Here is a 25,170-nt window from a genome sequence, read left to right as displayed (position 1 = left end):
TACCTCTTGAAAGGAGCAAAGGTCTAAATACCACTAAGCTAAGAAGATGGAGTGTAAATAATAGGCTTGGCATGGGGGCCTATTTATAAGAATTAAAGAGAAGATTCTACCAAAGCACCTAAAGGTCCTCTCCTAGACTGGGGGGCAAGTGTGGAAGCTCAAAATTTCGTGCTTGTAAAAGACCCAAAGTACATGCTCAGGTCCCATGAACATCCAAATGTATGGTTGAGTTGCGGTGGCCCCGAGCCACCATCGCCTCGCATGTCTGCCCATATGGCCAAGCGTCTCATGCGGCTGCCCAAATGGCCTCGCGCCTCGTAAGGGTGGCATGCACCTCAGACGCCTCACGCGCCTAGGAATCTCGCGAGGCCACACCACCCCGGAGGCCCACGGGCACCTCGCGCACCAGGCGTCTCGCGAGGCCCCTCCGCCTCGCGTGCCCAGCGTCTTGCGAGGCCACACCTGAACGCCTCATGCACCAGGCGTCTCACGAGGCCCCTCCGCCTCGCGTGCCCAGCGTCTTGCGAGGCCACACCTGAACACCTCACGCACCAGGCGTCTCGCGAGCCCCCTCCGCCTCGCGTGCCCAGGGTCTTGCGAGGCCACACCTGAACGCCTCGCGCACCAGGCATCTCGCGAGGCCCCTCCGCCTCGCGTGCCCAGCGTCTCGCGAGGCCACACATGAACATCTCGCGTGCCCAGGCGTCCCGCGAGACCCATCCATATCGCATGCACATGCCTCGCATGCCCAAGCGTCCCATGAGGCTCATCCGTCTCGCACGCCCATAGTGCCTCGTGCCTCGCGCCCATGTTGCTTTGAAGGTGTATATGACACCCTACGCCTCGCGGGTGCACATGGTGCCAAGACCTCCTCACGTCCTCGCGAGACCTCACTAGCCTTATAACATGCTATACCCACCTTGTAGAAAAGGCCCTACATCACTTGGTGAGGTTGGGGCCACCAACGAAGTGCACTCTATTCAATTAGCCAGTAGGGACCACTTACAAGAAGGCCAATCAGATATGTCGTTCAAGGTGGCCCACAAGAGGCAAAGAATACAGACAAGGTACCTCTAAATAGGTACGTACATGCCTGCAAGGATTAAGGGACAGACCTGACACCTGTTCCCGACAAGTAGTGGCGTTTAGGAGTAGTACGAGGAATGGCAGCACCACCTCCACATCTCTGACACGCACCAGAGCCGACCACCACTCTCCCAACACCACTACACCTGATACCACTCTCTTGAGAATGTACTTGTGTACCATCTGGTCCCCTGGACCACACTGTATCAAGGGTCATTAGTGCCCACTATAAAGGGAACCCTTCTTCAACACTATAGGGGGTTGGAAAAAAAAATACTGTAGCATCACACCATAAGAAATACAAATTCAGTTCATCATTTTTCTTCTGCAAGTGTTCTTTAAGTTTCCAATTTGATCTTCAAAGTTTTTCTTTTGATAATCTCTACGTTTCTGTTTTTCTAACTTAACTTGGTTGACGAGTTCTCACCGTCAACATTAATTATCTTTATAAACCTGAGAAGAGGCGATTTTTTGCTAAGTCAGTTGTTTCTAGGTTATTAGACTCTCTCAAAGAAAGAAACGATAGAATTCTCTAATCCTTCATTTGCTTCCATCACCAAATGTAACAAATCCATCAGTATGAGACAAGAGATTTGTGAGAAGATGTTGATTTCCTGTCATGTGGCGAGAGCACCCACTATTAAAGTACCATTGATCACTGTTACATGCCAATAAGGAAGTATGGACAATAAAAGTGTTGGTTTGAGCGATCTTTGGCCTCCATTTGGTTTGTCTTTAGAGGCTCTTATAAGTCGAGACAAGTAGAAATTCAGTTTGTAAAATCTTGGGCATATATGACCATGTTGAAGCAGCAAGCACTGGCCTTGTTGTAGGCAGCAATCCAATGTTAATATTTTTCCCTCAGAGTCTTTGAGGCGTTCTCTCCAAGAAAATCAGGTTCATTTTCAGTCATCACGAATTTCAAGTTGTCACTGATCAACACTATGTTGATATTAGACTTCCATTTCATGAAGTTCTCACCGATTAACAACTCCTTGGAAAAAAGAGAGATAATAGGGTTGGAGGCTATAGAGCTACAATTATCAATAAAGTAGAAATCAACAGTAAAATTTAAAGGCTAAATAATAATGATAATAATGGAAACAAATATTTGGTACAAATATTTCCTATGACTGGAAGAATGGGAAGCCTTGGCTATCTTAAGAATTAAAAAAAGGTTCTTATAAGATTAAGGATGAGCAAAGCTAAAGCATTTAGTTCTCCACTTGCAAGAATGAGAAGTTTTGTGCAAAAGCTTTGTGAACAACAATGTTTCTACCATGAATTAGGTTTGCAGTAAGAAAAATATAGTGTACTATGATAGAGTATCATTTACCTCTCCAAGAATTTAACAATTCATTCAAATTCTATGTATATTAATGTTAGATATCACTGGCTTCGTGATGTTTGAGAGATGAAGGAATCACCTAAGAGAAACCTGAAGCTAAATGGCGAAAAACATGCTTAGTGTAGCCCACTATATGGAGTAAAGGTACAGGGAAGATTCTGTAGGGAATACCCCATATGCTAAGCTTGGACCAAGATTAACGAGTATTAAGCCCAATGCTAACAAGTATGCAGCAAGCTTCCAAATGAAGCTCACACACCACACTCAATCAAGAAGTTGAGGAACTCTTTAGTGCTAGAATAGAGAGCAATTAAACATGGGTGGTGGATAAAGAAATGACACAAGCTAGATAGGGTCTGTATACGTTTGAAGTTCTTGAGTGGTTGAAACTTGAAACTTGTCCATATTAACCCTGTGGTATTTTTATTCCTCCAAATCATAACTGACTTAACAGCTTTCAGTTAGGAGCCCTTCAGTACATTTAGGTGGCTATATAAGGAGGTGCTTTCGGCTGGAACAAAAGACAAAAAAAAGGTGTGAAAGAGTAATATTCAGAATCAAGAAGCAAAAGAGAGAGAGTGTGAGATCAAAGGGTTTTGTAGTTGAGCCAACACTACTGTACGAAAGTGTTAGGCTCAAGGGTGGGGCTGGGTGTTTGAGATGATTCTCCATTGAAGACTCTTTAGTTGAAGATCCACTTCTCAACTGTGTTGTACTCTTTGCTACAGATTTATTCAATAAAGGGATAGTGTTCTAACTGGATGTAGAGTCAAAGATCTCATTGATCTTTGGTCTTGAACCAGTATAATTGTTCTGTGTTGAGTTTATTTCTTTACTAACAATTGTGTTTAGTTTATATGTCAAAATCGATTCTCTTCTAATCTTTACAACTCTGTTTTGTGCACATTAAAAGTTTGTCTCTTAAGTGCCATTGTTTCAATGATAAGTTCTTAAGTACCTCCATTAATCTGGTTGTTTGATCTTGAGTTCATACACATTTTACAACAAAATCAGAGCCAGGTTGGCGATCAAGAAGAACAACTCAAGATCTTGACATATCCGCTACAAGATTGATCAAGAAACTATTCAAGAACTCACATCAGCAATGGCCAAGTTCGAATTGGAGAAATTTGATGGAGCAGGCGATTTTGCTCTATGGAGGGAAAGCCTCAAAGGAATTCTTGTGCATCAAAAAGTGGCAAAGGTTCTTGGTGACACCAAACTCTTGACTGAGAAGAAACCTGAAGAGATTGCTGAAATGGAAGAGATGGCATACTACACAATAATCATGCACTTGTCCAACAATGTTCGAAGAAAGCTGATTGATCAAAAGACAGCCAAAGGAATATGGGATAAGCTGGAAGAACTCTATATGAAACCTTCAATTTCCAGCAAGATAAAGTTGCTTGAAAGACTCTATGGCTTCAAGATGATATCTACTTTATATTTAGATGAAAATATTGACAAGTTTGATGAAATTATTGTAGGTCTTGCCAATATTGAACACAAAGTAGATGAAGAGAGCCAAGCCATCATTCTTCTGAGGTCCCTACCAATCGCCTATCAAGAAGTGAAGGTTTCCATTAAATATGGCAGAGAAGTGATAACATTAAAGGAAGTTCTTGGTGCTTTAAAGTCCAAGGACTTTGAGTTGCAGCTGGAAAGAGAAGCTAAGAAAGAAGAAGTATACTTGGCAAGAGGAAGGACCCCAAAGAGGATCTATTCAAAGAATCATCAACACTCTCATTCCAGATCAAGATCTCAGGCAAAAGGAGACAGAAAGTGTTATTTCTATGGAAGACCAGGACACATTCAAAGATTATGTGTCAAGTATAAAGAACAGCAAGCAAGCTTCAAGTCACAGCATAATCAAAAGAGTAATCAAAGGCATAAACTTGATCAAAAGACAAAGAGTGATACAGCTGCAGTAACCGAAGAAGACACTGATGAGTGGTCAACAGATGGAAATGCTCTCACTATCTTAGAAACCACACAAACCAGGGAGTGGACTCTCGATTCTGGCTGCACATATCATATGTGCCCAACTCGAGAATCATTTTTTGATTATAAACAAATTGATGGTAGTAAAGTTCTAATGGGAAACGATTTTTCTTGCAGGGTCATTGGAATTGGAAGAATAGTTATTAAACAATTCAATGGGGAAGTAAAAATTCTGTCAGATGTGAGGCATATTCCAGACTTAAGAAGAAACTTAATTTCCCTTGGAACTTTGGAAGATGAAGAATATTCATACAAATATATGAATGGAAATCTAAGGATTACTAAAGGATCTCTACTAGTAATGAAAGGCAAGAAAATAAATGGTTTATATATTTTGGATGGAGAAACAGTCCCTACTGCTGAAGTTGGAGTTGTAAAAGGTCAAGAAAATGAGATGATGCTATGGCACCAAAGACTCGGGCACATAAGTGAGCAAGGCCTTAGAGAATTGCACAGTTAAGGAATAATTACCAAGCTAAAGACATGTGCTCTTCCCTTTTGTGAAGCATGTATACTTGGTAAGCAACATAAGATCAAGTTCACTCAAGCTCGACACACCACAAAGAGGATACTAGAATATGTCCATGCTGATCTATGGGGACCTTACAAGATTCCAACCAACACAGGTAAACAATATTTTCTTTCCATAGTTGATGATTATAGTAGATGTGTGTGGACTTGTTTATTACAAACTAAAGATGAATGTCTAGATCACTTTAGGACTTGGAAAACACAAATAGAAAACCAAACTGAATTGAAAATCAAAACTCTTAGAACTAACAATGGCCTAGAATTTGTTAATCATGAGTTTGATACTTTGTGTAAAGAAAGTGGCATAACTAGACATAGAACAATTGTCAATACCCCTGAACAAAATGGGGTAGCTGAACGTATGAATAGAACCTTGTTAAACAAATTTCGATGCTTGTTACTTCGCTCAGGATTTGGAAAATTTTACTGGGGAGAAGCCTTGGCAACCGCATGTTACCTAATAAATAGAAGCCCAAATAGGTCAATAAATTTGAAAACTCCTTTTGAAATGTGGCATAATAGGCAACCTAACCTTAAACACTTAAAAGTATTCGGATGTACAGCTTATGTACACCAATCTGTTGATAAACTAGAACCTAGATCAATCAAAGGAATTTTTCTAGGATATCAAATAGGTACAAAAGGTTATAGGATCTGCATAAACCAAAAAGGTAGACTCAAAATTATAGTGGCAAGAAATGTTGTTTTTAATGAGTATGATTTCCCTTACTTAACAGCCGAGAAGGGTAGTTTGTCCTCTGATATTACAGGCAACACAGGAACTCTAAAGGTTACCAAAATTGAGATTGAGCTAGACAAGCAAGAGGAAGCATCAGAAGAAGAACAAGACTCATCTATAAAAGTTGGAACTGAAACCACAGAAATACAAGATGAGCTGGTAGACTATCAGCTAGGAAGAGATAGGACCAGAAGGGAAATCCATCCTCCATTGCGTTATGCAGAAGCAAACCTGATTGCTTATGCCCTTTCTGTGGTACAGCAAACAGAAATCAATGAACCAAATAGTTTTGAAGAAGCTACCTCAGGAAAGGATAAAAAGAGATGGTTACAAGCCATGCAAGAAGAAATGGAATCACTCACCAAGAATAGAACTTGGGACCTAGTAACCAAACCAGTAAACCAGAAAGTAATAGATTGCAAATGGATTTTCAAGGTCAAAGAAGGGATGAGAGGTGATGACTCAGTAAGATACAAGGCTAGGTTAGTAGCTAAGGGTTTCACTCAGGTGGAAGGAATAGACTACACAAAAATATTTTCACCAGTAGTGAAGTATAAAACAATAAGATTAATGTTATCTCTAGCTGCACAACAAGACTTAGAAGTGGAGCAATTAGATGTGAAGACTGCGTTTCTAAATGGGTTCATAGAGGAAGATATCTACATGAAACAGCCGCCAGGATTTAAGGTGGAACAAGACAATTCAGATCTGGTATGTAAACTGAAAAGATCAATATATGGTCTCAAACAATCCCCAAGACAATGGAACAAACGCTTCAACGCCTATATGCAAGACATTGGGTTCACAAGATCTCTATTTGATCATTGCCTATAATACAAAGGTTTAGATTCTTCTACTATAGTCTATTTACTATTACATGTAGATGGTATGCTCATCTTAAGCAGGGACAAGGCAGTGATCAAAAGCATTAAGACCAAACTTAAAGAAGAGTTCGAAATGAAAGAATTGGGACCAGTTCAAAAGATTCTTGGCATAGAAGTTGTGAGGAACAGAAATGAAGGAAAGATGTACCTAAAACAATCAAGTTACATACAGAAGGTAGTTAAAAGGTTCTATATGCAAGATGCTAAAAGCACTTCAGTGCCTTTAGGTGGCCAGTTCGAACTAACAAAGGAAAAATGTCCCTCGAATGAAGAAGAAATAAAAGAGATGAGCAAGGTGCCATATTCTGTTGCTCTGGGATGTGTAATGTATATCATGGTCACTACAAGACCTGATATTGCACATGCCTTAAGTATTCTAAGCAGGTATATGTCGAATCCAGGCCAAGAGCATTGGAAAGCTCTCAAATGGCTCATTAGGTACTTGAAAGGCACATGGGATCATGGTTTGATTTACAAAAAGATGGAAGAAAAACTGGAACTGAAAGGATATGTGGATTCAGATTATGCAGCCAATAAAGATACAAGAAAGTCTACAACATCATATATGTTTCTCACTAATCAGAATTGCATAAGTTGGAAAGTTCAACAACAATCAGTAGTGTCACTGTCTACTACTGAATCTGAATTCATGGCAACAACAGAGGCTTTTAAGGAGGCAATCTGGTTTAAAGGAATTCTACAGGAGTTAAAAATCTTGAGAGGTGAAGTAACTATCTACTCGGACAGCCAGTCTTCTATTCATCTTTGCAAAAACCCAGTTTATCATGAGAAGAGTAAACATATAGACATCAGATTATTTTGGATAAGAGAGAAGATAGAGGAAGGGGTTATAGAACTAAATAAGGTAAAATCTGAAGAGAACCCAGCACATATTGGCACCAAAGTACAGTAAGTAAGTTTAGACACTGTCTAAACTTACTTAACCTTGGAAACTAAATTGACTTTTAAGAACACTATCTCTATCTCTGAAATACTTCAATTTCTAGTCAGCTATGATTTAAAGGAAGAAGGTGGAATTTGTGGTATTTTTATTCCTCCAAATCATAAGTGACTTAACAGCTTTCAGTTAGGAGCCCTTCAGTACATTTAGCTGGCTATATAAGGAGGTGCTTTCGGCGGGAACAAAAGACAAAAAAAAGTGAGAAAGAGTAATATTCAGAATCAAGAAGCAAAAGAGAGAGAGAGAAAGAGAGTGTGAGATCAAAGGGTTTTGTAGTTGAGCCAACACTACTGTACGAAAGTGTTAGGCTCAAGGGTGGGACGAAAGTGTTAGGCTCAAGGGTGGGGCTGAGTGTTTGAGATAATTCTCCATTGAAGACTCTTTAGTTGAAGATCCACTTCTCAACTGTGTTGTACTCTTTGCTACAGGTTTATTCAATAAAGGGATAGTGTTCTAACTGAATGTAGAGTCAAAGATCTCATTCATCTTTGGTCTTGAACCAGTATAATTGTTCTGTGTTGAATTTATTTCTTTACTAACAATTGTGTTTAGTTTATATGTCAAAATCGATTCTCTTCTAATCTTTACAACTCTGTTTTGTGCACATTAAAAGTTTGTCTCTTAAGTGCCATTGTTTCAGTGATAAGTTCTTAAATACCTCCATCAATCTGGTTGTTTGATCTTGAGTTCATACACATTTTACAACAAACCCAAATAACAGATGGTGAATTCTCACAAGATGTTTTATAAATTTAGCGCTTTTGATTTGTTATCTGTCATTTTTTGTGAGACGTGAACTTTTTCTATGTAAATAATGAATTGTATTATTAATCCAAGAGTGTAATATTAATGTTCTTACGAGGTTTAAAATGAAATTCCATCTCATAATCTTTTTTATTGCCTGTGGTTCTTTGATTGATATTTGATATTGTTAATTATAGTATATCGTAAATATCTCATTTTTTCCGTACAAAGAAACAAAAATGTGATTATTGCTATAATCTTTCCCAACAATTATTTGTAGAGGAAATTTAAACTTGTAATAATATCAAACTATGTAATTTAATCTTATTAACAAACCCAATAATTACAAAATATGGCCGTTAACTTTAACAAACGGATAAATTACCCAATAATTACAAACCATGGCTCATTTAAACTATGGCTCATTTATGTCAAAATTTGATTTCTGTAGTAAACCTTGTGATTGCTTCCCATAGTCTCCTCATCTGGCAATCTTAGGAGAAATATATCAATGACCTGAAAAAGAAACAGAAAAAGACAGGTGCAGGAAATTAGTCTTAGATGTCTTAGGCTATTACATTGAAAGAACCAATTAAAATACCAAAGAAACTATTACAAAAACTAATAGCAAATAAGGGATATTGCAAAAGTATTCTTCTGGTTTCGAAACAAACGAAACTTTTTTTGATAAAAACCTCAAAACATCTACCAAATTTGGTTATAATCAAATAAATATCTTTCAACTGACCAAGATACTGTTCAAATACCAATGATCTAAACAGAAACAAAGAAAAAATTGTGTGATACTTCTCCTTCTTAACCCATTAATTTGTCAGTTGAATTTGATTACTTAATATTAGAGAAAAAGTAACAGTACTTTTCTTTTTGTCTAAACTTTGACTTTACTAAAGTAAATATAGTGGTCCAATTTGCATTGTTGATATGCTAATCCAAGGAATTTTAACCCGGGAATAAATAGACCATTCACCTTTTCCTATTGAGAATCCTAACAACTAGGCTACAAGGCTACTTTGTCCTCCTTCGAATCCACTTAGTACGTAATACATGCAGTCACCATATGTACTCAAAAGCACATGCACACCAAGAGGAAGGCTGAAGCGCACTAGAATGGTAAAAAAAAAAAGCAAAACATTGCAACTACGCATTTCGAAGAATTTCTAGATTTTGCAATCACAGTTAGAATTTACTTGGAACAGAACAACGAATTCCAAAAGCTAGAAAGCAAGTACAATAACAGCAAAGCAGGTCAAAGATTCAGATCATTTTAAGTAACCAAGATAGCAGGTAAAATGATAAAGGAAGAGTACCATCCCCTGCAGTGTCTCCAAGTAGCTTGTAAAAGAATATGTTAAAAGTGGTGGGCAAAGTCAAAAAGGAACGTTACCTAAACATAGGGCCAGGCAGGCACATAAAGAAGAGTTATCTTAGATTTGAGCCTTTGAAAATTCTGGTGTCAACTTTAAGATGATATCACCGTAAGGTACTTCTTGTTGTACATCTACTAGACCATTGCTCTTCAACACCTGAAATGGATCAAGAATATCTATAAGTTTGCCAAGAATAAGTTGTTTGCTATTACATTAGAAAAGAATTGCACTTTCACCAAGACATCATTTTCACCCAATAAGAATTGGGTATACAAAATTGTAAACCAATCAAACAAGAAGCTCCTTCACTTTCTGCACCACCCAATTGCAAATGACGAAAACTTACTTGTTAATTTCTATTGGAAGAACTTTACAGAAATGCTACAAGTTTTTTCTCTTAGTAAATGACTCGGAGAATTACCAGTGTTTCAAAGAACATTCGAGCACATAGCTTTCTTGTCTTCCCTTGTAGCAGCTTGTTCAAACTGAGATCTCCAAATAGATCTTCTGAAATTGGGGTGGTAGGTGATTGTTTCTTTAAAAACTGTGCCACAGCCCTGTGCACAAAACATGCTTCTCAGTAGGCAGATAAAAACACCGCAAAGTGGTGAAAGCTTCAATGAAATAAAGATAAAAAAATAAGGTACAGAAATGTAGAACCTAGTTCTGATAGATAAGGTGTCAATTCCTTGTGTTCCTTGAGAACCTGCTATAACAAGATATATCATCATATATATTGTCCCCAAAACAAACAATGCAGAATTAAATAATTTAAGAAAGCATTTCAAAAGCTTAATAGAATTAATTCAAATCAAATAAAGAAAAAAAAAACACCCCATTACCTGTAGGTGTACTATTGTCCGCCTCCAGAAACCAGAGCTCCTACAAGAAACATTATAGCTACTTAGAAAAATCTACTTGAGACTAATGCTCAATTAGTTTTAAAAGAGACAAATTAATGATTTAGGTCCACTCAAGCATGCATGCAGCAAATACTTTAGACCTTTAGTAGAATGCCTATTGTAATTTCAATATCTTAAGAAGACATAGGCAAGAAATAAAAATTCAAAGTAGTATGTTCATTCCCCAACTAGGTTGATGCCCACATACAAGACTTAGTCACACACCCGCACTTCCATATGTATCAATAAGAAAATCATAGGGTTCGACACAGCCAAAATAAGTCATAAGAAACCTCACTCCCCAACTAGGTTGATGCCCACATACAAGACTTAGTCACACACCCACACTTCCATATGTATTAATAAGAAAATCACAGGGTTCAACACAGCCAAAATAAGTCATAAGAAACCCCAGCAAATTTTCATTTTCAATATATGCATAGGTAATGCAGAAACTCAACAATTAGATTAATAGCATTTTAGACTTCTTATTAGGTTTTATCCTATTTTGAGTGATTAAAGTTTACTTTTTAGAATAGTTTCCTATTTGACTTTTGAATTGTTATTTGCCTCTTATAAATAGGCCTTGTTATTGCTATTATTTATGAAACTATCAATTGCGAAGATTTTCCATTCTAGTTCATCTTTTTGTCTATTATTAATTTCTTTTTGTAAATTCAGTTCTTTCCATTTATTCTTCTTTTTTCCTTTAATTGCTTCAAAAAAAATCTCTTCGTTTTTAACTTAGTTCTACATTACCACTTTACTGAAGAAAGTATAATAAAAACTGGCAAGAGGAACATTCAAGAACAGGAAAAACGAGCAAGGCTGAAACATCTCTCTGGAAAAATAAGAAAATATGGGACGCACTGATAATGCTTTTACCACGCGTTAGACATGTGAATTGAATTCTGCCTATCCAACAATAGCAATTGGTAAACAAATAGCATTATTATACATGATTGCTAATGTGGAGGCAAGTCACATGCTACTCTCTAAACAAATTCTTTAGAAAGCTACATCTAACCCAATGCTACTAAATTTTAACCCAAATTAGCTACTTCTACTAGAAAGAAGATAATTAAGGTAAGCAAAATTATACAATACATGTATATGTTTTGGATAGAAAAATGAAGAAACGTGAACCACTTACTTCTGCATCCGAAGCATTCAGTTCAGGTATATCCGAGAGATTAGGGTATTCAAGACCTATCTGATCCCCCGTATATTCATCAGGTGTGTCCAGCTGAGACTCGTCATGTGTGGATGGAACTGAAAAATCTGGCGTTGAAAATACTCGTCTTCCAGTTTCCATCGCTGGGAATGGGGTAGAATTTACAGTATCAGACGGGGAAGCAGTAACATGATCACTTTTAGATATTGTAGTCACTTTAGGTGGAGGAATAATATTGCCATCGTCATTTTCTGCAAAATGAGTAGAACCTTCAATTTCCTGTGCATTTTCATTACAAGGAGTTTGAAATTCTGCATTTCTATTTGGTGGCGAAGAATCAGTTGCAGTTTCAGGAACAGGAGCAGGAGAATGGGCAAGCCCAGGCTCAGGGAAAGCATTAGCTGCAGAACCAGGAGATGCAACCACAGAATCTGGACAAGCCTCCTCTAAACACTGAAGCTTTGAGGACATGTAGTCCTTGTTAAAAATATTACAAAGATCAGAGCACAACCCTGCCAAAAGAGACTCATAAGCATTACCTAAAAATGGGAGAACAAAAAGGGAGAAATAACCCATAAATAAATAATAAAAAGACGTGGAATGGAATACAATGCCAACATCACTCACCAGTAATGGACGGCTCAAGGAAAACCTGTTCCTTTCTCAAATTGTTTTTTAACTTCCATATATGCAAAGCAGATGATGGAATGTTCTTCCTTTTGCGCTTTAAATCACTAGGATCTTCAAGTGCCTTCTTCATAAACCTACAAGTATTATGACATCTTATTAGTAATCAACACCAGAAGAGTAAATTATCTTAAATTGGGCAAAATAAACTTACTTATTTTTCAATACTGGGGCTTCATCATAAAGCTGTTTTCTTTTTCTTGCTCTAACTTTTGGTTTCTGAGCTGATGGTGTTGGTTGAATTGCTGCAAGTGATTGGTACAAATTGTTTGGCAATCAATGCATAATTTCAACCTTATGATGGGGAACAAAATGTGCACTCACACACTTACCAAATGAAACAGATCCTTCTAAAATATTCATTGGCATTTGTAATGAAGCAAACGATGCTCGTGGTCCTGAACTTTGCTGCAAGGGTGAAATCTGCCCTCCAGAACCTGCAGTATCTTCAGTCGCAGGAGGAACAATGTCTTTCTTCTTCGTTACATCGTCAAAAGATGGTGGTTGCACAGGACTTGAAAATATTGGAGGGATTCCTGGGCTAACATGCACACCATCTCGCCCCTTTTCAATTGAAACTTTAGTGGAACTGTCACCACTATGAGTCGGCATATCTGCATGATGAATTGAACCAGGATCTTGCAAACCATAGCTTTGAACGTCAGGTCTAGTAGAGTTAGAAGGGATTTCATTGTCACCATTGCTGGTAATTTGTTCACCAATCTGACTGCTTGGACCTGTAACAGCGTCATTGTCGTTTGCTTTGTCTTGATGGATAACACTGTTAACATAAAACAAAGTCAAATCGCCGCACAGATTTCTCACACAACGAACCAGAGAATTATGGACTAGAAGCATACTACTTAATACTTACTGTTCTTGAGCTTCTACATCGGAAGGAGGAATCTCCACTGCGGATGAAGAACCATACTTGATACCCTAAAAGGAACCAAATTTTGGTAAAAGACGAAGAATGTAATATCATCAATACCCCCAAATCAATTTCTAACACAGAGATGAATGACAATAAAAACTGTGGTATATAGAATGACGAAATATTATACAAATACCTCATCAAAAGATATAGTAACATAAATCTCTGTTTCGATTGGAATTTGATCTGTAACGTAAGAACATGGACACATTACTGACTAAAATTTATGAAAAATGAGAAAAGCAAACATGCCACTGAAAACAAAATCTCACTTGTATAATCTGTTATTGTGATTTCTTCATGACTCTTGAGATGATGGTCATATGCCCTGAAAGGAAAATAAATAAACCAACCGCAGCCGTCAAACATATACTATAAGGTAGATCAACATTATGAATTAAAGAAGAAAAAGAGCTACCAAAATTACCCATCGAAGTTAAATTCAACATCCAAATCCATGGCGTCGAGGTCAAACGTGTCGGGCAAAGTGATGGCTTGAACAGGTGCCTGCCTTGCATCCTCTGGCAAATTAAGGTCTAGAGAGGCAAAGGCCTTCCTCAAGCTAGTCCAAACAGCATTACAATCCTCGTAAAGAAACTGGACTTTCTTCGAGTATATTCGAACAATGCCCAACAGAAGGTGGCCTGACATTCGTAGTGCAAGGGGGACCTCGGGAAACATGATTCGTTCTAAAACAAACATTTTATCTTGATGGTCATAATCATATCCAGTTATAGAATCTTAATAGAACAGTGCCCAAGTTCCATTTCAGGTAATCTACCCGTACCAGATGCAAAGATATGAAAAACAAAGAAACTGCTGAAAATGAATAAACTCAATGCAATTCCACAAAAGATCTCTCCTTTAGTTTAGATAACAAACGAAAAATGAATAAATTCCATAAAACAGACATATAAACAGAGTTGCCAATTCGAAAACAGAAAACAGAAATGTCAAAGAATAAGAATTTATTGGGAAATACGGACCAACAGTGGAGGGTATATCAGTGGCGACATAGTGGGATTTCTTGAGCTTGTTCTGCAAATGCGCAGCGAACCACACCGTTCCCAACGGTCCCTTCCGAGCCAAGAACGTATGCGAGTAGAACATTTTCTTGTTCTTGTTCTTGTTCTTCTTTGCTACTGATGATTAAAATAAAGGTTATAAAACGAGATAAGAGAAATGGCGGTTAGAGTTAGGGCTAGGGTTAAGGAATGAGGGAGTGAATGAATGTGGTAACGGTGGTAGAAGAGAGAGTGAGGTTAGACTTCACAACTTCCTTCTTCTACTTCTTCTTCTTCTTCTGTTGTTGCTATGGTCTTCTACTATTATCTTTTCTCCATTTTCATCGGGGAGCAAGCTCTACATAAACCAAACAAAAGAAGATTACAGAGAAAGACAACTTATTTTGGTTCTGAATACATTGGCGGGAAAGCAAGTCGATTACCCGGGTTTTTTTTTCCCTTTTCAATCTTCCCTCTCATAAATAAAAATAAATTATAATGTGGGCCCCAGAGCCGGAGGTCATTTCCACCTCTTCCACCACGTACCCGTTTAATACTTCCACGACACACTTCTTTAACAAAAGCAACTTCTTTTTTCCAGTGTAATGACTTCCCCAACATATAAAATCCCCACATACTACACTAATTTTTATAACTGATTCTGCGTTTGTAAGAAAATATGGGATTATTTTAGGTTTAAAATTATTGTTTTTGAATTTTTTAAATACAAAAATAAAAATAAAATTTATTTTTGTTTCTTTATTTTTAAAATATAAAAATATGTTTGTTAACTATTTTTGTTTTTTATTTTTAAAAACAAAAAATAATAAACGTGTTTGATAATTTTTATTTTTATTTTTTGTTTAATAATATAAGGTGTTAATTTGAAGAAGAAAAGAAAAAAAAAATTGAAATTAAAAAAATAATAAATAAAAATAGAATTATCAAACAAATTTTATGTTTAATTTTTAAATTTTTAATTAATTAAATAAAAAAACTATTTTTTTGTAAGTGTTACCAACAACACCTTTGTAAATAAATAGTTTTATTAAAATTTGAATGACACAATGCCATTTGTGTAAAATATAAGTGTAATAATTGGATGAACATATTATTACCTTTTTTTTCTTTTGAACGAAAAACTTGGTAATTAATATGAATAAATAATATTTTTATTATTATTATTTGTTTTAGTATTCGTTCTCTTCAGATATCATGTCAAGCAAAGAGGATTCTCATGCAATGCAAGAATAAATGAGTAAATATTTTTATTTTGTATTTTTTTTCTAGAAAATAAACTTGCATTCGATGATTAAAATAGACCATAATACTGTGAGGCACAAATATAAATAAATCTTACAAAGGATATTGTTGTCAATGTTTTCTACATACTGTCAACGTGGGTTAAATAGATCATATCATTTAGCCTTAATTCGAAGCTAGATTCTAATATGCAAAGGTCGTTTCCATCTCAATTGGAGAACATTCTCGGTTGGTTATCAATGAGAGTCACCTCCTGAGAACTTAGGATGGGAGTGGTCTTCTAGGGCTCCTCGAGCCATGATCAACTTACCGAAATCCCGAGAATCCTTCCTCCGGTAAAGGAGAACACCCTTGCCAAGTGTCAAGCACAGAGACACTCGGGACCACAGACACCTGCTTGAAATCTTTAGTAGCAACAGAGATCGTGCTGTCGGTTTCATACATGCTGCAAAAGGGATGTCCCACTACGTCGCCTAACATGGAGAAACGTATAGCTACCACCCTGACAAGTACCAGGAAGCACATTTCTCTATAAAGCAGTGAGTTTGACATCCTTGTATTGGGCCTGCCAAATATCTATTAGGGCCCACAAACTCATTTTATGGGAAGAAAATTGTAACGTCCAAAATTACCTAATAAGGCTTAGGGCCTTGATTAGGGGGTCGGGATGGAAGTTTCTGGAATGTTATGTGTTTATGTGATATATATGTGCAAAATTATGTGATTATGTGAGTTATATGATAATATGAATAAATATGCATGTTTAGGTGTATTGAATATGCATGTGGGCCTGTTTCTTATTAGAATGGCAATTTTTCGTAATTTGGCCCGTTATGGATACTATGTGATATATGTATGAGACCACATTGTTATGTGGATATATTTTGGTTACTAGGCACGAGAAGATCCTAGAGATGAGTCAAGGAGTATTTTGGGTATCTAGTACATTACCGGGTTATCGGGTAACGGGAATGAATATTCGATGATATATTTGGAGCTATTGAGATTATGAGGGGATTTCGGGGATTTTGACCATTTTTCCCTCGGGGACGTTTTTGGTACCCTGAGCCTCAGGATTTGCTTAAGGTTACTTAGCGTCTAAGTAAACCTCACAAACACTCAAACAGAAGAAAAAACACGTTCTCCTTTTCTCTTTCTTGGTTACACACTCTCTCTCACATATTCCTTGGGAATTCTTGCGGTTTAAGGAGAATCGAGGCTAGCATAGGCTCAGGATTGCTTGGGGAAAGACTTATCATCGATTGGGGCAACAGAGGTAATAATTTCTAGCCCTAAATCTCCATGTTTCTCTTATTTTTAGTTGAGTTTTTGGAGTTTTAGAAACTCGGTTCTGAGTTGGGAATTTGATGGGGTTTTGGCCAAGCTTTTGCTTGGGTTTTGATGATATTGGACTGCTGAGTCGATTGGGAACATTACTTTTGGGATTTAGCTATGTTTGGATAGGTTTTTGGTGGGTTTTTGCTTGAAGAAAACGAGGAAATTTCTGAGTTTTCATGGCGAGTCACAGCCTTGTTCTTGGGGTGTCGTGGCTCTCATGAACAAGAACACGAAAGAGGTGTTGAACCTCCATTTGAGCAGCAGCGCATGTAGGGGCGCGTCGCGGCGCGTGTCGAAACAGGGGAGAGCTTGGGCTCTCTGACTTGGGGCGAGTCGCGGCTCCTTTGTTTTGAGTTGCGGCACTTGAAGGGTTGTTGAGCCCCAAGAGGGTTTTGAGTGCGGGAACTCAAACCTAAGGGCTCGGGATCGATCCTACTACCCCGTTTAGTAGAATTCGATGTCTCGGAGGCTAGGACTCGGTCCAAAAGCCTTTATTCGCTCGTTTTGACGAGATTCTCTATTTGTTGTGACTAGGTTATCGCTAGGGACTCAAAACCGGGATCGTGCTCGATGGTCATTCTTAATACACGTTGTACTCGGGCCTGAGGTAAGAAAATTGCACCCAATACGTGATATGTTTGATTAGGGTTTGGCTTGGTTGTTAATTATAACTATGAATAGGGATCGACCCCTGAGAATGAATGAGATTTAGGTTATGCTTGAATGCTCTGTGTCTGGAAATTTTTTTAATGAATGCTTTCCTTATTTGCATAGGTAGGGCTCGACCCCGTTAAGGAACATGGTTATTACTATGTTTGTGTTTGATTGGTTAAGATACTATGATTTATATGTATGCATACTTGTATTGTCTGAAGTATGCTTATTTGTATCTGTATCTGTTTGTTTGGTTATCTAACTGTCTGATTAAAGTCTTGACTTATTAGTCAAGGGCGGCAATAGCACGTTGCGCGCTGGTTTAGAGGCTTACGCCCAACCAGTGACGTACTATTACGTTGACCAACCCTATGGTTGTTGGAAAACAAAGCGCCTATGGCTAGTTACTCAAAGCAAAGGGCAAGGGCCCCAGGTGACTCTATGGTCATTGATTAGTGCTCAAAAATATCATTTTATTAGTTTTAAAGTTTAAAATTAGTTTAGTTTTAATTAATATTTTCATGGATTTATTGTAATATATTTTATATTTGAAAATATTAATTTTAATTTAATTTTTGTTCAATTTTTAGGAAATAAAATGTATTTTGACACAAAGAAATATAAAGAAGAAAGAAAGAAAGAATTATAATTGAAGAAATCATACAAAAAATGGCATTTTTTAAGACAAATCAAGCCCAAATCCGAAGCCCAGGCCATTTTTGAGCCAAGAATGCCACTTGGTAGCTTCCCATTTGCCTAGCCAAGCCAAGCCAAGCCACCTGCGGGCTACTCTGGAGATGTCAGTTGTAACGACCCAAATTCGCTATTAAGGCTTAAGGGCCTTGATTAGCGTGCCAGGAGGGCATGATGGGATTTATGTGTGATTTTATGAGTTAAATGCATGGTTATGATTTAAAACATGTTATATGACTATTTGTTTATCTGAGATGCATGACTAGGTATATTAGTATGCATGTAGGCCCGGATCGTGATAGAAGGGCATAATTGTAATTTTGGCCATGTTGGGCATAACTGTATTGATATATGATGATTGTTGAGACCACAGTGGTATGTGGGTGTATCTGTGATTTGTGACTCGAGGCGATCCCAGTGAGCAGGCTAGCGGAAAAGTCATGACGGGAATTTATACCCGGCTCGGGGCGAGCCTGGGGGTATAAGCAGGAATTCAGAGAATAGATTGAGATTTATTTTGATGATGGGGGATATTTATTTGGTGGTTTATCAGGTGTTGGAAAGCAACGGGAAAATATTGGAGGCACTTGAGGATTAGCGGGAATTTGGTAAAATGACTAAAATGGCCCTATTTGAACAAAAGGATTTAGAATTTAATAGGGTGGGCATTTTGGTCATTTGGCTTTTAAAGATAGATTTTATAAGGCTTTATATAGTGAGTGGGATTGTTAGAGAGTGGGAATGCTGAAGGAAAGAAAGAAAAGAAAAGAAAAGAAAGAAAAAGAGAGAAAACAGAGGGGTTTTCCTCAAGGTTCGGTTTGTGCATTTTTGCACCATTCCTCTCCATCTTTCTTGGAGCAAAGCTTAGTGGAGAGCAATGATAGGCTGAGCATCATGGATCTTGGGTTAGACTTGAATATTTGGCAAGAACACATCAACTTTTGAGGTAAGTTTTAGAGATTTCAGTTTAAGGGTTTTGATGGTTTGAGTTGTGTTTTGAGCTGAGTTGATGGGAATTTTAGGGAATTTCTGGGCAAGCGTTGAGGATGAACAAGCTAAGGAGGTCTAGGGTTGAATCAAGGTCGAAATTTGCATCAATGGTAAGAATTCTAAGCCTTTAACTTTGTTGTTGACTGAATTTCTGAGTTTAGGGTTGTTCATAGTAGATTTTGAGATTTGGGATAAATGTTCTTGGGATTTGAGGATTTGGGATGCTTGGGATGAATGGAGAGTGTTCATAAGCTTGATTTTGAGTTTGGTAAAGATTTGGGGGAGTTTGGTTTGTGATTGGTTGAAAGAAATCGCAGAAATGCGATTTTGGGTTTTCTGGGCTGCAACTAGCGCTACAGTGCTAGTCAGTGGGCGCTGTAGTGCTAGCCCCTGTTCTAGGGAGGTGAGTTCTGCTTGTAGCGCTACAGCGCCCTCTTTAGAGCGCTGTAGCGCTGCACTGTTCACAGAGGTGGATTTTTTGGGTTTTGATGAGGGATTTTGACCTAGGGTTCGGGGCTCGATTCCGCCACTTTGTTTTGGGGATTTAGGACTTCCCGGGGGCACGGGATTGGTCCCGAGGCTAGGTATTCGGACTTGGGGTTCGGTGTTGACTTTGACCTATGTTTGTGCCTAGGTGTGCGCTAAGGCTCGAGTGGGATCGTGCTCAAGGAGTCAGGTGATCTAAGCTATTTAATGGAAAGGTAAGAAAACTATAACACCCGTAGGATAGGGCGTGGGCCCATAGTGTGATTGCGGGGCACGGCCCTATATTGCATGATGAGATGATTGCCGGGCATGGCCCTATATTGCATTACATGTTAGGGTGCAGATTTAGATGAATTGATATTTGTTTGAATGTTGTTTGATTTATGCTATATATGTTTATAATAAAATGAACGGCAAGGGCCGAGAGCGGTGTAGGCCGGGTGCGGCAGCGGGGCCGGAAGTAACACTTAGCACATGGGATGCTATAGTCAGGGCAGGGCCCGGTGGATACATGTGTTATCCTTACGGTGTGAACCGATACCCCAGGCTTCGGTAAGGCTTCTGGGGCGGCATGGCCGTGTTTGCTTAGTCTAATGGTTGACTTGTTTAATCTGTGGACTATCGGATATGATTAACTATATATTTGCATATGTTATGTTCTGCATGAGTTTTCTTGCTGGGCTTCGGCTCACGGGTGCTCCGTGTTGCAGGTAAGGGCAAAGACTGAGTCAACCAACCATGAGTACGGAGAGCGTGAAGCGACGCGTACATGTTTGGCCTGCCCGACTGCTTTGGTTGGGGGTTTATTCGAAAATGGTTGTAATAATCTATGATTTTTATAACTGATCAATTGTAAACTTATTTTAAGATGTAAATAGTTTTCAAACCTTATTTTGGGATCCCAAATGTTTAATACTATAAGTTTTATTGAAACAACGCATTTTTCTAGGATTACAGCCTTAACTTTTAATTAGTCACACTTTTGTTTCAAAACCTCGGTTAGCGAGTTCACTGCACACTGTTTTGTCTTAAAACTCACTTGGTAACGGCTCGAAGGAAGTAGGGCGTTACACTGCCAGTGTTCGCGTGCTACACACATGACGCCTGCCTGCTTGACACGCGTCCCACCCGCCTGACGCCGCCTGCTGCCACTTCCTAACCTTGTTCCCCACGCACCTGACACCACGCTGCCACCTCGCCTGATGCGCTTGCCGAGCCAACATGAGTGCGCCACATCGCCTTGCTGTCTCCCACGCCCCAACACATCTCTGTCGAGCCAACCAGTGCACGACATGTGTCAAACATGTCTCCCTCATCACTACAACATGTCTCTCACTTCCATCAGTTTTTGTAGTAATTTTTCCCACTCTTTTGTACACAAATTGCACATTTTGGGTCCTATTTTCACTATAAATAGATAGCCAAATGTAGGGAAAAAATCATCAAATTGGGGAACTAAGAGTAGAGAGCAGAGTTAGAGAGAAATACACTTATTTCTTATTTTTCTTTAATTTCTTTTATACTTTTTTAGTGAAAACAATGCATATTTTATGCTAAATTCTCTTGTGGAAATGCTAGAGTGAAGTCATGTGTCACATTATATTTTTTAATATATTGATTCTCTTTTGTTCTTCATTTCTATATATTTGTTACAATTCAATTTATTTTCTTCTAATTTTTATTCCACGTTTGTTGGTGTATTTTACATAAGTCTAGTCATGCTCTTCTTATGTAATTGAGGCTCTTGATTTAATTTAGGATATTTATTATATTATATATTTTTTACTGCATTTTGTCATTGGTATTTTGTCGCTCTAAGGTATATAATATGATAGGTTTTTAAAATTAGAAGTTAGTATAATTTAATTAAGAGCATATTTTAAGATGAGCTTTATTATATATATTTTTTCCAACTATAATTAATAGTGTAGAATTATAGTTGAGTAGAATGAATCAATTTTATTAAAATATATATATATGTTTTCATGAATGAAACTTATGCCTTCCATATTTTCTTTCTGATTTTAATTATTCAATTTTGTTTATTTAGTGCTTAAAATTTTTTTTTTTTCAAAGTTACGTTATTTCAAAGTTTCTTATTTCTAATTTACTAGTATTTCTTTATACTTGTATTTTACCTCTCTGTGGATACGACATAGCCTGATTACTACTATGACCGTTTGAGAGTTTATTGGGCGATATCAATTTTTGGCGCTGTTGCCGGGGAGGTAATTTTACAATTAAAGGTTTGCATAGTGAATTAATTTTTTATTTTAGAAAAAAATTATAATTTTTTTAGTTCTCTTTTAATTTTTTTTCTCACTTATTTTCATTTTTAGATTCTTTTTATTTATTCATTTTTCTCATTATTTTATTTATTTATTGTCTCTTACTTTTAGGTTTATAATTTTATTTTCTAGATCTAGGCTTTTTCCGAAAGAAAAAAAAACATAAAACTTTGAATTATAAAATTTTAAAGCATAAAAAACAAAGTATTGAGAACATTTGTGTAATTTTGAAAATTAGTCAAAACCAAACTTGTTCTGTCTTAGAAAAATTGGTTATTAAATAAGGTTTGTGTTAGTGTTACCCTCCATCCTTTTCTAAGAACCTCGGGGAGTTCTAGAAAAGCTCTTGAGCCTAAAGTGGTACCTTGGCAGCCTTCCCAATTGGTGTGGGGACATTTTTGGTGTATATTTATGCCACGAAATAGAGACGCACTAGGGAGATTCGTGAGACAAAAAATAGAAGCTTTAGAAAACTCTCCTAATTCGTCGTCTTCTTACATCGTTCACATTCACCCAATTCACCGAGACTTCCTGAACCACCCACGATGGCTCATCAAGATGAAGTCCAACCAAGAACGCTACAAGATTATTTACATCATACGCGTACAACCACACCTTCATGCATAATGTATCCCAACAATATGCCAAATTTCGATTTCAAACCCCGCATGATTAACCTCTTACCAACCTTCCATGGGTTTGAAAATGAGAGTTTGTATGTGCATATACAGGAATTCGAAGAGGTGGTGGTTACATTCAACAACCGAGTTGATGTCACCAACATTGTGAGATTGAAATTTTTTCCTCTCTCTCAAAGACAAAGTAAAAAGTTGGTTGTATTCCTTAAGGCCTAGATCTATTAGAACATGGGACGAAATGAAAAAAGCATTCTTTGCCAAATATTTTTTGCCCCATAAGAGTTGTTGCCTTAAGACGCAAATCTTTACCTTCATCCATAAATACCATGAAACTTTCCATCAGGTCTGGGAGAGGTTTAGAGATTTCATAAATCTATGCCCACATCATGGATACGAAGGTTGGCGTTTGATAAGCTATTTCTATGACGGTCTCACAACCAGACAAAGACAATTTTTACAAATGATCGGCAATGGTGAATTCCTTCAATAAGATCTTGATGAAGCTTTCGAGTACCTCGACGATCTCGCTGAAAAGTCCTACACATGGAATGGACCGATACTTATGGACACGCCACGATCAACCATGTAGTGTCCCAAAATATTTACTTAGCTAGCTAGATAGTAGTAGTAGTTAGTATTAGTTAGTAGTATGTTAGTTACCGTGGATTTTGGTTCAAGTCGGGACTTAGTTGGAAACTCGTAACAACGATTATGGATTTTATAAGTTTAACCTATAGTTTAAGAATATTAATTATAACATAAGGTTTTATTAATATTGTTGGATCTAGATATATATTTATTATGACCTATGGTTTAGATAGAACCATTAAGAGCATGACACTTGTCATAATCATGATTATTAAGGAATTAAGTATTTTTTATAGATATTTTTAATAAAAGAAAGATCTAGAAGCTTTAGAACCTTCCAGCAGCTGTTAGGATCGTATTATGACTCACTCAAAGTTGTTTATCCAATTCAAATTATGCTGAAAAAGTACAAATACGTGTTTAATATATTCACGTATGTCGATATATCGCAGCATAGGGGCGATATATCGCATACGGAAGATACAGAAAACACGTCGACTTTGCCCGAACCTACGAACGGGGGCTCGAGATTAGGGTAGAGCCAATATATCGCCTATAGGGGGGGCGATATATCGCCCTTAGTGATGATTTTTGAAAAGTTTGGTTTTTTATTTTAAAAATTAGCCTTAATCACTTAGACCTGCCTTTGAACGATTTTGACCGAGTTATGGGCGTCAGTTGAACGAAAATTCAAATCTTTTTCATTTTATAATCATTTATTTATTCAAATTAAATGGGGTTAGTTTCACTCCTTGAACTCTATAAATAGCACCTAGTGCTCAGCCATTTTCTTCATTCTTCAAGCATTTGATCAGAGCCTCCAAGGTGCTAGTGTTACTATAGAGAGATACACTTGGGTTTTGGGTTAAAGCTTTATCATTCTAAGATTTTATAAACACTTGGGAAGTGAGAAATAGTGTGATTTCGGTATTGAGGTTTAGACCAATCCATTAGGTCATTCAAGGTATTTATATTCCTAAGTTCAGTTCTATATGGTTTTTTAGTTTTCTTTACTCAGATCCTAACTCTTGTTTATAATTCTTGATTAGGTATTTAAGTTCTTGAAACTTAAGGTTCTTCTTGGTAAGTTTCTTCTTGATGGTTTAGTTCTCATTTCATCTTTATTCTTTAGAGATTCTCACCATTTTACTGTTGGTTTATAGGAGTTTCTAATCCCATTCTTGTTCCCAAATATCCCGGCTTTTGGTAAAGAAAATATGATAGATTTTATGTGCTTAAATGTTATGTTTATGTTATGATATGTATATGTATAGTATGTTTTATAGTTCTTGGGAATATGACTTGTTTAGCTAGCAAGCCCCAATAATTTATGGGCATATGACTTGCTTAGATAGCAAGCCCCACAAATTTATAGGTGTACGCCCTGGTTTTCCCACGGGCTGGTTAGCAAGCCGAGCTGCTGACTAATCTTAGTTATCTCATGAACTCCCCTGAGACCGGAGCTCCTGTCGTTAGCTCGAGGAAGCCCGAAGGGCTCCCCTCCATTGTCCAAGACTGGAGCAGGTCCCCTGAAGGCTGAAGGTCGAGTCCAGCATGAAGCTGGCGGTACGAGCTAGATATGGGGGTGTGACCCCTTGAGAAGTAAACACACGCAAGGTAAACGTGCATATATCAGGCATCATGTGTCTGATATCCCCCTGACTTCTTGGACACGCAGCAGGAACGTGCGTGTTCAGACACCCACGGTGGGGTTGGGTCGTGCGGCCCATTACTTCCTTACCTATTGATTTGACCACACTTATGTGTCAGGTTTAGGAATTAATCATGAATGTCACAGAATTGATACGACAAGCAAGAAGGTCACGGGATGACCTCCCTACCAACTTCC

The 25,170-nt window shown here is 37.7% G+C and overlaps 1 protein-coding gene and 1 non-coding gene across 2 annotated transcripts; both read right to left on the bottom strand.

The window, feature by feature from the left end:
• Positions 1-8,556: 8,556 nt before the first annotated feature.
• LOC133788881 (sister chromatid cohesion 1 protein 3) lies at positions 8,557-14,799 on the bottom strand. Its single transcript, XM_062226517.1, has 14 exons — positions 14,366-14,799; positions 13,807-14,068; positions 13,652-13,707; positions 13,516-13,565; positions 13,320-13,384; positions 12,778-13,226; positions 12,600-12,690; positions 12,386-12,522; positions 11,738-12,270; positions 10,525-10,564; positions 10,343-10,388; positions 10,104-10,239; positions 9,700-9,838; positions 8,557-8,810 (listed from the first exon to the last, which is right to left on the bottom strand). Exons 1-13 carry the CDS (start codon positions 14,487-14,489, stop codon positions 9,740-9,742), a joined length of 2,088 nt encoding a protein of 695 aa, XP_062082501.1. The 5' UTR covers positions 14,490-14,799; the 3' UTR covers positions 8,557-8,810; positions 9,700-9,739.
• Positions 14,800-23,019: 8,220 nt separating this feature from the next.
• On the bottom strand, positions 23,020-23,126 carry LOC133793137 (small nucleolar RNA R71). Its single transcript, XR_009874597.1, has one exon. It is a non-coding gene; the product is annotated as a small nucleolar RNA R71 (small nucleolar RNA).
• Positions 23,127-25,170: the final 2,044 nt, after the last annotated feature.

Source organism: Humulus lupulus, chromosome 7, assembly GCF_963169125.1.
Source record: "Humulus lupulus chromosome 7, drHumLupu1.1, whole genome shotgun sequence".
Classification (NCBI taxonomy): domain Eukaryota; kingdom Viridiplantae; phylum Streptophyta; class Magnoliopsida; order Rosales; family Cannabaceae; genus Humulus; species Humulus lupulus.
The sequence above is the reverse complement of the archived record's forward strand: the minus strand, read 5'-3'. Positions and strand labels throughout refer to the sequence as shown.

What these genes read in the sequence shown, in the direction of transcription:
- LOC133788881 (XM_062226517.1), bottom strand. Translation starts at nt 14,489, where the DNA reads ATGTTCTACTCGCATACGTTCTTGGCTCGGAAGGGACCGTTGGGAACG. An exon ending in TGAATGCTTCGGATGCAGAA is followed by an intron (nt 10,565 to 11,737) that starts GTAAGTGGTTCA and finishes TGTTTCTTGTAG; the next exon opens with GAGCTCTGGTTTCTGGAGGC. An exon ending in ACCTTATCTATCAGAACTAG is followed by an intron (nt 10,240 to 10,342) that starts GTTCTACATTTC and finishes TTTTGTGCACAG; the next exon opens with GGCTGTGGCACAGTTTTTAA.